Source organism: Acinonyx jubatus, chromosome C2 (genome assembly GCF_027475565.1).
Source record: "Acinonyx jubatus isolate Ajub_Pintada_27869175 chromosome C2, VMU_Ajub_asm_v1.0, whole genome shotgun sequence".
Taxonomy (NCBI): Eukaryota; Metazoa; Chordata; class Mammalia; order Carnivora; family Felidae; genus Acinonyx; species Acinonyx jubatus.
The window spans coordinates 52,049,373-52,062,814 of record NC_069384.1 but is presented as its reverse complement, the minus strand read 5'-3'; the positions used below and the strand labels follow the sequence as shown (position 1 = coordinate 52,062,814).

The 13,442-nt window shown below is 34.4% G+C and overlaps 1 protein-coding gene across 6 annotated transcripts in view; it reads left to right on the top strand.

Annotated features, from left to right (window-relative positions):
- CBLB (Cbl proto-oncogene B) overlaps nucleotides 1–13,442 on the top strand; it is a 211,730-nt gene that overhangs the window by 99,483 nt on the left and 98,805 nt on the right. For all 6 annotated transcript variants that reach the window (XR_008297637.1, XM_015069176.3, XM_015069173.3 and 3 more), the window contains exon 5: nucleotides 10,076–10,232. Coding sequence is in view for 5 of the 6 variants with exons in the window: in XM_015069176.3 (XP_014924662.1) it covers nucleotides 10,076–10,232 (157 nt within the window). In the remaining variant the exon portion in view is untranslated. The remainder of the gene's footprint in view (nucleotides 1–10,075; nucleotides 10,233–13,442) is intronic.

Below are 13,442 nucleotides of genomic sequence, written 5' to 3'. Positions count from 1 at the left end.
GTCACACTTGGATTTTAGGTGGCTGACTCTTGCTGAAGTAGGTATAATGAATTTGAGTAGTGGCTTCCAAACCCATTTGATTACATTCCTTATTACTAACTTATTATTAAATACTTTTAAGTATATTATTTATGATCTGAATATATACATATATTCTTACACAAATAATGTGTATTCTCATATGTAATACAAATAAAGGACATATAATGTGAATTTAAAAGCTACATAAAAATGCAAGTAGAATTTCAATATTTTCTTCCCATCTAAAAAATAATCATGTTAAGGTCTGACTGCCTTCCCCCATTAGAACCTGAAGAATTAGAAATAGGAGATGGATAGGAGGCTATTGTAGAAAACCAGGTACAAATTATAATATACATAAAATCAATATATAAAATAATATATAATCAGTACACAAAATAAATGTACATATATATAAGTAAAAAGTACATGACTTTGAGAGTGACATAAAGATAAAATTAACCATACTTGACTATTAAGATATATGAGGTAAAAGAAATAATTCAAGTGTGGTATCTCCATTTCTGCTTTGAACAACTGGGTATCCTGCACTGAGACAGGAAAAGTAGGAAGAAGAGGGGATTTGGCAAACAGACAAGTTCAGTTTGGGGCACCTAAATAACTCCATGTGATATATATTAGGTTGGATATACAACCTTGAGGGTATGGGAAGAATATAGAATAGGGGTAGAGATTTTAGAATTGACAGTGTATTTATGAGAGTATACAGAGTGACAGCCTGTGGAATATTTTTCTTGGCCTTATGAAATGTTTAATTAAAAAATTACTTGGTAACTTTTAAAGATTTATTTTCCACAAAAATATTGTATTGAGTTTCACTGAATAATTGGGAGTGATGGCACCACTAGATCTGAATTCTGACAAGGCAGCATTTGGCTATACCTGGGTGCCAGCTTGCCCAAGTTAGATGTGCTCTCCTTCAATTCATTGCAATCCTCACTTGGATCTCTTTACTTATTTCTGTTAACTATCTGGTCCCTAGATATTTGAGTTCACATTCTCTGAAAGCTGTGTGAAGCCATTGAACTAAATGATATAGACCATGGAGAATGTGCAGGGAGAATGAAGAGGACAGATCCTTAAAGAATTCTGATGAATGAAGTATCCAGAGGACATTTAAGTTAAGGATGAATGGTCAGAAAAGTAGGGGGAAAAAAGTTGAAGAGTGTGTGGTATTATAGATGCTAAAGGAAGATAAGATTTAAAGAAAAAGGGAGATGAACCAGATAATAGTACTAAACGATCAAACAAGATAGACTTAAAAGTTTCCATTAGATGTAGTAACAAGGCGCTTATAACCTGATTTATTTTCTATTAAAGAAAAAATTCTGTAAGTCTCCTTTACAACCAAAGCTTTAATAGGTTCCACGTGTTTATGCAGTTTATTAAATGAGGATTTTAGAGGTTTGGAAGTTTTATATTTCTTTTACCTCAGTTTGACTTAGATATCTATCAGATTTCGCCCATCGATTGTTAATTTATTTGACCTACAAAGAGAGACTTATGAAGAGTTTTGTTTCATTACTGACTTTGTTGTTTATAAGACAGACTGGACTCTTAATGCTAAAAGGAAGACCATTTAAAGCTTTACTTAAGGGGCGCCTGGGTGGCGCAGTCGGTTAAGCGTCCAACTTCAGCCAGGTCACGATCTCGCGGTCCGTGAATTCGAGCCCTGCGTCAGGCTCTGGGCTGATGGCTCAGAGCCTGGAGCCTGTTTCCGATTCTGTGTCTCCCTCTCTCTCTGCCCCTACCCCGTTCATGCTCTGTCTCTCTCTGTCCCAAAAAAAATAAATAAACGTTGAAAAAAAAAATTAAAAAAAATAAATAAATAAAGCTTTACTTAAGCCCTTCTGTGGCAGGACTTTCTAATTTTAGGATCTACAACTTCCTGATTTTGTTTAATCTGACCTCAGCAGATCAAAGGTATTTTGCTGTGATCCATGAGCTATTGTATCTTACGTGTTTTACAAACCTACCAAGTGTCACTGACCTTTCAAAGAAAATATAACGAAGCACAGTTGGTTGTGCATGAGAAAGAAAAGAACAAATCCTCTTTTGTTTTCAGACCAGAATCTTTGTTTTGCTATGGTCAGTGGCTAGTAAGTAGAAAATGAAATATGGAATTTTGACATATTCTTATGGATTGTATTTATAGTTCCTCTTCCCATCCCTTTTCACCAATAAACTTTATTTCAAAGTCAGAAAATAAATGGAATTATGTACAAAGTAATTTCATGGCTCTAGGAAATTTATCATGTTCAAAAGTCAGGCTGTGAGACCAGAAGTCAGAAAACCTCAAACTTATCATATGAGTGAGGTTAGTGAGAAAATCAGGAATAATGTTGAAGAAGCTATTTTCCTTGTTTCTGCAATCTTACAAAAGGTGTTTGTAAGTTTCAGAATGTGAAAATGAGAATGATACTTGTCCATTTTACAGAGAATTAATGAATGTCCATACTATAGACAAAATGTTACAAACATTTTTGACAAAAATAATCACAAAGACCCAGCATCTGTGTCTTTCTGTATGAGAGTCAAGAATTTTCACAGGAATGGTTAGATCTAATTATGAATATCCTTGATAACCATGGTTACCATCCTGTCCATGATGAGTTGTGAGGCAACTATTTGACCAGAGTTTTAATATGTTCTTTGTGTGGGTTGCTGGAAAACATGTACTTTTCAAAAACAAACAAAAGCATTTGTTTTGAGAAACAATTGTGATGGGAGAGTACGAACAGTATAGCCCGATAACAATCTATTTTCATATTCTTTAACAAATTACAGAAGTTATTATAGAAAAAGATTGGATGTAGGAAATAACTATAGATATAAGTATCAACAGATTGAGGAACCACAGTCCTAATATTTTGCATCCATAATAAAAATCAAAACATATAAACGGTCTTATGAATGTTTCATTATCTTCAGAACAAAGCTAGCACTCAATTTAAAGGTACTGACACTAAATACATCTTTGTTGGTCGAAGTGAATTTTCTGACAAAATTCAGATGAAATTAAAAACAGGAATGGGTTAATAAGGATAGAACAGATTTTCATTTTGTTTAAAATCAAGATGACATTTTACCTCCTTGAGCTAGAATGAATTTTAAACAACTACGACCATCACCACCCCCACCACCACAGCAACAAAACCAACAAACAACAAATAAACATTGACTTCCTTGTTTATTATTCAGCAGGTACTTCATCCGTTCCCACATTTCCCACTCTTTTTCATCTTAGATTTTTATTGTCAAAATGTTTAAAGCTGTATATATTAAGTTTAATAATACATACAGGGAAGCACATAAATCATAAGTGTAAGGTGAAGAATTTTCAAGAAGTGAACACACCAATGTAAATGCCACCCAAATAAATAGCATATTATCTATAATTCAGAACACCTCTTACCCCCAAACCCTCAGCAAGTTCCATACAGTCACTGTTTGCTCATGGTGTCCTGACTTCTAGCATCATTGAATCCTACATAGTTGAAATCATACAATTATGTTCTTTTAAAAAATCTGGCTTCTTTTACTCTTTATGTTTATGAAATTCACCCCTGTTCTTGCATGTGACACACTCTTCATTCTTGCTCCATTGTACAGCTGCACTATAACTTACCTATTGATTCTGTTGGTAATAAACGTTAGGTCCTTCCTCTTTTGGATTATTATCAGTAGTGCTATTATAAACTTTTTCTTTTTGTATTTTTAAAAACCTATGTATGCTTTTCTGTTGACTGTGTATCTAGGAATGGAATTGCTGGCTCCTACTTCCCACACAATTTTAGCTTTAGTAGCTTTTAGTATTCTAAATTTTTTTTTTCAACGTTTTTTTATTTATTTTTGGGAGACACAGAATCGGAAACAGGCTCCAGGCTCTGAGCCATCAGCCCAGAGCCTGACGCAGGGCTCGAACTCACGGACCGCGAGATCGTGACCTGGCTGAAGTTGGACGCTTAACCAACTGCGCCACCCAGGCGCCCCTAGCTTTTAGTATTCTAAAGTGGCTTACCAACTGAATCACCTATGAGCAGTGCCTAAAGGTTCCTGTTGCTCCATATTATCTTCCCCAACTCTTCGATATCCTTTGTCTTTTTTTTTTTTGTTTTTGCTTTTTTGTTTTCCTTCATAAGCCATACTGGTGGGGTCCAGTGGAATATCACTGTCTTTTTGATGTACATTTCTCTGATGCTCAATAGATCTTTGTTGAACGTTTTGATTTCTTTGTGTATATCATTTGCTCAGTTTTTTAGTACTTATTAATATTTAGATGTGAATCTTTTGTTGTTTATATGTATGTAAATAGTGTCTCCCAATATGTGGCTTTCTTTTAAACTTTGCTAGTGATATCTTTTCATGAATACAGGTTATAATTTATCTTTTCCTTTATCCGTTGAGCATTTTGGGCCCTTTTTAAATTTTGGCCTGCTCCAGAATAATGAGGATATTCTCTAATTTCTTCTTAAAAAAATTTAAAAAAACACTTTAATTTTATACCTAAATATGAAAGAGAAAACAATAGTCTAAAATTAATTTTTATATGGTATTAAGTAAGGGTAGTTTCTTCTGTATGTATATCCATTTGACCAAGCAGCATTTACTTAAAACGTCATTCATTCCCCACTGCTGTTTAAATCTAGTTGATGTTACATATCCAGTGTCTAAATATGATTGCATTTCTTTCTAAAATTTTTGTTTTGTTCCATCTATTTGTTTATCCTTGTGCTAGTATCACATTGTCTTAATTATGTAAAGAGTAAAAGTTTGTCAGTGTTGTTCCTATTGAAGATTGGCTTGATTATTCTTGGCTTTTGACATCTACCTATAAAGTTTAGAATCGGCCTATCATTTCTTATTACAGAAGTGTCTCCTAGAATTTTTGACTAGGGTTATATTAAATCTAAGCATCAATTTGAGAATTATTGATATCTTTACAATATTGAATCTTCTAGTCCGTTAAAGTGTTATATCCCTCTGTGATTGTGTGTTGTTCAGCTTTTCTTAGCTTCATTTCTACTTATTTAATATTTTCAGATGCTATTGTAAAAGTCAAGTATTTTCAAGGTTTATTTTCTAACAATATATTGCTTATTTATAGAAATACAACTGATTTTTGTATTGGTTTTATATTCAGCAACCATGTTGAATTGTCTTATTTCATCTTTAATCTGCAAATTCTTTTGTATACATATACTACACATATAAAACCAGTCTCAGACAAATACTGTTATAATTCTTGTTTTTAAATGATTCCTGTATGATTACATAATGTACTTTAAAAGTTTTAGTATATTGGGGCGCCTGGGTAGCTCAGTTGGTTGGGTGACTGACTTCGGCTCAGGTCATGATCTCATGGTTTGTGGGTTCGATCCCCGTGTCAGGCTCTGTGCTGAACACTTGCTCAGAGCCTGGAGACTGCTTCGGATTCTGTGTCTCCTTCTCTTTCTGCCCCTCCCTTGCTTGTGCTCTATCTCTCAAAAATAAATAAATGTTAAAAAAATTAAAAAAAACTTTTAGTATATATTTTATTTCTTAGCATATTTATTAATATGCTCTAATGGCTTACAGAGAAAAATAAAATAATCACTCATACTCCTACCACGATCCAGTTATCATCAGTTAAAATGGGTATTGATATCTCCAAACATTCTAGATAGTTTTCAGCATTGGATCATAAAGGACATACAATTTCAAAAATGCAATTCCCATTTAAATATGCCATGGACACTTTTCCATGACAATATTCTTTTTTACAACTGTTAATTACTGTTACATATTATATCCAAAGATTTTAACATTTCCTATTATTACTATTGAACATATTATTTTAATTTTTTGCTACTATGAACAACACTGTATTGAAGAGATTTATGGGTAGATATTTGTGTTGCTGTGTATTTATGTGTATAAATATATATACATACAGATATATACGTGTGTGTGTATACTTTTTTTTTTTTTTTTACATAATCTTGTTAGGTGAAATCCCAGAAGTAGATTTTTCAAAAAATATAGGCTTTTGACACTTGCTGCCAAATTGCCTTCTAGAAATGCTGTATAAATTCTCATTCACACCAGAAGTATATGACTTTTCAAATACTGTAGGCTTTGTTGAGATTCACACCTTATGTGGATTTTTTTCATATGAATTAAAAACAAAAGATATATCCTTTTATGAACTTGTGGTGTCATGAAAATGTTGTGCCTTTTTTTTGTTATAATCTCCTAACATTTTTTGTCTTCCATTCCTTTTACTGTTTTATTTTAAACTGCAAGATTGTCAAGTTAGAATATCTAATACACTTTTCAACTTCTACTGAGAAGGAGAAAGCCTGGAAGATTGAGTGACTTGTCAGTTGCTGACCTACTGACACCTTTGCAGTTTTGTTTCCCTGTATCTGTTTTTATCTGAAAGGGCACTAACTCTATTTTCAAGTCTAAAAAAATATAATTACTCTTTTGTTTCTTGGTAAATAGACCAAGACTTACTATCTAATAACAAAATTGTAACGTAGCCTATGTTAAGTTCTTATCTGTCCTGATATTATATGAACAGACTATAACTCTTTTGTCTTGAAGATTTCTGGGTAGTGGAGAAAGGGAGTGGAGCCCAAATTTCTGGTCTCCTCCTCCATGTAACACTCCCTTGCCTTCCCTAGACACAGTTTAATTTAATTACACAAATTTTAGTTGCACACCTTGTCTGTCTTGTACCGAGGTGAATAAGATGCGGTTCAAGGAACTTCATCCCATGAGATTTCCTAGGCACCCTCATCTTTTTCTATAGCTTTTGCAAATGGCACAACATAGTCTATTCACAAGTGGTTTGAACATGCCACAGTACCTGGAACATATAAAGTCTTTCCTAGGCAAATTACTCAACCTCTTTAAGCCTCAGTTTTCCCAACTGTATCATGAAGATAAATATATTATCTGTCTTGTAGTGTTATCATGACAAACTCTGGTAATAGACATAAAGTGCGTGATGACTGGCAGAGAGAGTAGACCATCAGTAAGTGGCAGCTCTTATTCTTACTCCTATTGCAAGTCTAAAAAATCCTGAAATCATAATTATTATAAGTTTCTGGCTGACCACTGGCCTTGTATTCCATTCTTTGTGGATTAACAGTTACTTGTGCTTTTCAATAGATTTTGAAGTTTGAATTAACTTGTAATCACAGTGATTTATAATTGAAAGTGGCAAAAGGACAGATTAAAATATTTCTGGATTAGGGAGAGCATGAAGCTTTTATGTTCTATTTGTTTTTTTTTTTCCTCTTTTCATATTCCCAGATTTCTGTTAGCACAATGAAGTTTGTACGTATTTGTAAAACAATTTGTCATTAATATTTTCTCTGACTTGCTTCATCTCTAGGGAAAGAGAGTAGAAACCACTATGTGTTGTTGCTGCAGTTTAATTAAAGGTGTGAAAAGCCATCCTCTTCTTTTTCCCTCCCCCCATACACATCAGGAAAGAAGGTGGTAGCAACTTGACGTCCTCTTTGGAAAGGTTAGATCCTTAGTGCCACGGTTTCAGAACAATTTTTTTTTTTAAGAAGTCATTGCATGCTGTTTCTGCTCTTCACTTGTGAACCCCTTCTCCTCCCCGATATTTTCAATGGTGGGTGTTTGATTCAGCTGATCAAAGGAAAGGTACCTGTTTGCAAATTTTGTATATAGTTAGTTAACCAAATAATGCCCTTCTTAATCCCTGTCACTACCCTATGTAAGCATATTTGGACCTTCGGTTTATCACAAGTGAACTGTGAGCAAGTGTCATTTACACAAGTGCCACAGAAATGTAGCTTGCTCCTTTGTAAATTACTGTCCCAAAGTAGTATGTCAGACTACAGTTTTAGAAGTTCATACATTTTTTTAATATAATTTTCTCTGGGAAATCATTGAGTATTGGAAGGAGTTATGGTCTTCATGCTCCTTAAATATTGGGATTGAGATATATATTTTTTTATGGTAGCAGGTATTAAAGGTATCAGGCCCATTGATTTCCTTTTTATACTTTATATGCAAGACAAGTTTCTCTTAACATTTCTATACAAAACTAAAACATGCCATTCTTAAGTCAGTAGTTCTTTGTTTAATATTTAAAAATTTTGAATATGAGGGTTCATGTCCCTCTTATGTGTTGAATATTTGAAACTTTAATTTGGAAAAGACAAATGTGCTTCTTAGGCACTACTTTAGCAGTAACTGTAATGTAACTGGACACAATTTCATTTTTACACGTTGCCATAAATCAATGGCCTCCTAACATTATCAAAAGTTATCCTTGTTTTCTGAAAACAGCAGCATTTTGTTAACCTTAATCAGAGCTTGACGTGTGTTTCTTCTAAACGGTGTCTGATGTGGTGTATCTCTTCGGTTCTCTGTGGTTTCCTGTTTTTTTTTTCATACATAGAGAAAAGCCTTTTGATGTAGTCAGCCTCATGTTTTTCTTTCTTTTAATGGTCTATCAAGCCTAAACTTTCTTATAAATGCAGCATAGTATCATAAGCCTGTCCCTCCATTCATTTGTTCAGCTTGCCACAGACCCCTCCTTCTCTGGAACTCCTCCAGCACTGCCTTAAATATGCCTCCCCTCCCCACCTATGTTTTTTAGCATTACACATCTTATTTCTACCCTGTATGAGTGTTCTTCAAGGACAGATAGTATCTTCTATTTTCATAGGTGTATTTCTCGACAGTGCCTTCCCTTAGCAATAGATCGGTGACTCTCAAAAAGTGTTATCCCCAGACCAGCAGTGTCAGCATCACTTGGGAACTTGTCAGAACTGTAAGTTCTTCAGCTGCACCTCAGGCATACTGAATTAGAATATCATGGGTTGTGGATCAGCAATTTCTGTCTTAACAAGCCCTTCCACGATCCTGATGAATGCTCAAGTTTGACAATCACTGAAATGGATAATTATTGAGTGAATATGAAGTTGTACATTTATGGTGATGCTTCACTGGGAAAATTAGTATAGGAAAGGGCCAATGTAGTCCATTCTGAGCCTTTTATTTCTTAAGAGATAATGGTAAAGAAAAACCTAATACCTAAATATGTACATTCTTAAAAGAGGGTGTATATAGCTCTTCTGATGTCCTACTGTGAAAACTGCAGCTTAAAATTTTAAAGAAACACAAATGATTTCTTTCTTCCACTTATTCAAGAATAGGCATTTAACATTCCAAAAGGAGGAAAATTAAGGGATAAAAAATGAGTGTTACTTATTTTCATGGTGGGAAGGAAGTAGGTGAATGTCAGAAACTGGTCAGGTGGAGGACAGACTGGGAGACTTCCCTGAATACCATTTTTTGCTCTTCTAAGTTTTTGAAGTACGTAAATGCATTACTTAATAAAAATTTGATGCATAATGTTTAATAAAAGTAAGTTATGAATAAATAAATTTCCACATGCTAGCCAGTGTTGTTGGTTAAAAATATTAACATTTTCCTTTGTATTAATATGAAAGGTTAAATAGCATGTGCTTTTTATCTGCAGAATACAAGGAGGTAATGGCTAACATGTCTTCATGACTTTCCACCTGAGCTTTCTCAAAATGGTGGATGTAAATTACTCTTTTGTGCCATGAGTACATAATTCCTACTATTATATGAACCCATAGTCTTACCGTTATTTTAAGAAAATAGAGGGGAAAAATTAACTTGATGCAAAGTCAAATGATCTTGTATACACAAGAGGTAAGACACATAGGACTTTGACGTAATCCCTTCTTTTGGACATATTTTTAGAAATATGTTGATAGGCAAGGATTATTTGAGAGAGAAGTTGATTTTGATTTTTGTCACATTCTTAGCAAATGGAAAACAGTCCAGTTAGCAAAACCTATTACATATGTTCTGAATTATGAACATATCTTTGTCTTTTTTGTCAACTATTTATCTTTTAGTACAAATGCAATTAATTCTATTTACATTATGATTGAACTCTTCTGTTTCAGTGGAAGGTATGTCTTAAATGACACTTGATTCAATTACTCATTTTTTTTTTTTTCTTACACAGGACTATTGTGCCATGGAAAGTATTCAGACAGTGCCTTCATGAGGTTCATCAAATTAGCTCCGGCCTGGAAGCAATGGCTCTGAAATCAACAATTGATTTAACTTGTAATGATTACATTTCAGTTTTTGAATTTGATATTTTTACCAGACTCTTTCAGGTAAGCTTTCTATTTGCTGAATCCTTTCCTCCCTCCTGATTTCCTTCCTATGTGTGCATGTGGTGTGCACGCGTTTGTTCGTGTGCACATGTGTGAGTACATCTCTCTCACACACACAAGCATGTGAGAAATAGTCTCATTTTTTGGTAGTGTATAATTTTGGAGTCGCTGGTGTAAGTTTTTGGTCATTGCTATAAGTTTAAGGTTTAAAGTTTGGCGTATCAGGTGCTGTGAGGCTGGTAATTGCTTGTTAGCCTTGAGAAGATTCATGGAAAGGAGCTTTGTTTTAAATTTCCTAGTTTCTCACTTTACTTTGTCCTTTTAGCCCAGTAACTGACAGAATGCAAATTTTATGGGTGGGTATATGCTGAGGTTGGAACCCAACTTTTCTGCTTTGCGTCCTGTGTTCATTAGGTGAGAAGAGATATAGTAAACTTTGCAATAAATAGTAAATTTATCATGTTCTGTAGAGAAGATCCCTGTGGTGTATACTGTTTTACAACTTACGTTGCTCATTCAACCACATATTATAAACGTGTTTTCATGTCAATAAATCTTTTTAATCAATATAATTATTGATTTTCAGTTGCTACGTAATGTTTTCATCAAAATAGTATGTCATTACTTTAACAAATTCCTCTTTTGGAAAATTTAGGGTTTCTTTTTTTTTTTCCTGTTTTCTAATATGTATGACTGTGACATTAACCTTCTTGTCCTGTTTATTGTTTTTCTTTTTTAATCTATCCGTTATAATTGTCTTCACATAGCTTTTAAGAAGCAGGTACCATTAAATGATGTAAGCTGTGTGCTATCATTTTATTCTTTTGTATGTCTTCATGGATTACATTAAACATGAAGACTTGAAATTTGTGCTTTGAATTTGACTATGCCACTAAATTGTATATCATCTATGGTGTTCAATTCAAGTAGTCACAGAATGAAAGAATCCCACTTAAAATCTTTATAATTATAGTAATATAAATTATATAGTAAGTGAGGTAAATTGATCAGAACACAGGCTTGCTTGTATCCTGATGGAATTTTTTTATTATTTTAAGTCTCAGTAAGATTTATGCGTTTGAAACGTGCTTTCAACAAATGTTGGAGTATAATATTGGTTTTCACGTTTTCCATGTTATAAGAATTTTGCTTCTTTGATTTATGATTCTGCTTGGCACTAGTTTACAAGGATCTGGTGACTGATTTATGTAAGAAAATAAAATTGTGTGGGATTAAGTTTTAATTTATGAAAGAACCTGTTAACAGAAGGCAAATTAACTCTTGTCAACAATACTTATAGAATACATTGTTTTTATTACAAGTTTCAGATCATAATTCTACCTAGGTGTATAGGATAAGAAACTAGATAAATGATTGCAGAAATTGTGTTTTTGCATATTTTCAGTTTACATTAGTTTCATGATTATTCCCTTGGTATATACAGGTACATCTTGGAGATGCTGCAGGTTCGGTTCCAGACCAGTGCAATGAAGTGAATATCACAATAAAGCAGTTCAAAACACTTTTTGGTTTCCTAGTGCTTATAAGTTATGTTTACACTATATGGTAGTCTATTGCATGTGTAACAGCATCATGTCTTTAAAAAGCAATGTATATACCTTAATTACAAAATACTTGATTGCTAAAAAATGCTAACCATCATCTGAGCTTTCACGGAGTCGTAATCTTTTTGTTGGTGGAGGGTCTTGGCCTCAATGTTGATGGCTGCCGACTGGTCAGGATGGTGGTTGCTGATGGCTGGGCTGGCTGTGACAATTTCTTACAATAAGGCAACAATGAAGTTCGCTGCATTGATTGACTCTTCCTTTCACGAACAATTTCTTTGTAGCATATGATACTGTTTGAAAGCATTTTGCCCACAGGACTTCTTTCAAAATTGGAGTCGGTCCTCACAAATTTTCCCGCTCCTTTATCAACTAATATTCTCACTCTTTCGTTGTTGTCATTTCAGCAATCTTCACAGCATCTTCACAGGCGTAGATTCTATGTAAGAAACCATTTTCTTCCCTCACTCCTAAGGAGCAGCTCTTCATCCATTAAAGCTGTATAATGACATTGTAGCAATTCAGTCCCTCTTTAGGTTCCACTTCTGATTCTAGTTCTCTTCCTGTTTCCGTCACATCTGCAGGTACTTCCTCCACTGGAATTTTGAACCCCTCAAAGTCATCCTTGTTGGTTGGAATTAACTTCTTCCAAACTCCTGTTCATGGTGATATTTTGACCTCTTCCCATAGGTCACAAATGTTCTTAATGGCATCTAGAATGGTGTACCCCTTCCAGAAGGTTTTTAGTTAACTTTGCCCAGATCCATCAGAGGAATCTATGGCAGCTATTGCCTTACAAAATGTATTTTTAAAAAATAAGACTTGAAAGTTGCAACTACTCCTTGACCCATGGGCTATAGGATGGATGTTGTGTTAGCAGGAATGAAAACAACATTAAACTCGTGCATCTCCATCAGAGTTCTTGGATGACCAGGTGCATTAACAATGAGAAGTAATATTTTGAAAGGGAACTTTTTGGCTGAACAGTGGGCTGAAGATATTCAGGAACTCATGTTGCAAACAGATATGTTGTCATCCAGGCTTTGTTGTTCCATCTCTAGAGCACAGGAAGAGTAGATTTAGCATAATTTTTAAGAGTCCTAGAATTTTCAGACTAGGATATGAGTATTGGCTTCAACTTAAGTCACCAGCCGCGTTAGCCTCTAACAAAACAAGAGAGTCAGTCAGCCTGTCCTTTGAAGCTTTGAAGCCAAGCACTGACTTCTCTCTAGCTATGAAAATCCTAGATGTCATCTTCTTCCAATAGAAGGCCACTTCATCTCCACTGAAAATCTCTTGTTTAGTGTAGCCACCTTCATTAATTGTCTTAGATCTTCTGGAGAACTTGCTGCAGTTTTTATATCAATCAGCACTTGATGTTTCACCTTCCACTTTTATGTTACGGAAATGGCTTCTTTCCTTAAACCTGATGAACTGACCTCTGCTAGTTTCAAGCATTTCTTCTGCAGCTTCCCCACTTTTCTCAGCCTTCCTAGAATTGAAGAGAGTTAGGGCCACTATGTAGACCACTAAAACTTTCATCATATCAGCAATAAGACTCTTTCGCTTTCTTATTATTCACGTGTTTGCTGGAGTAACACTTTTAATTTCCTTCAAGAACTTTTCCTTTTCAGTCACAACTTGG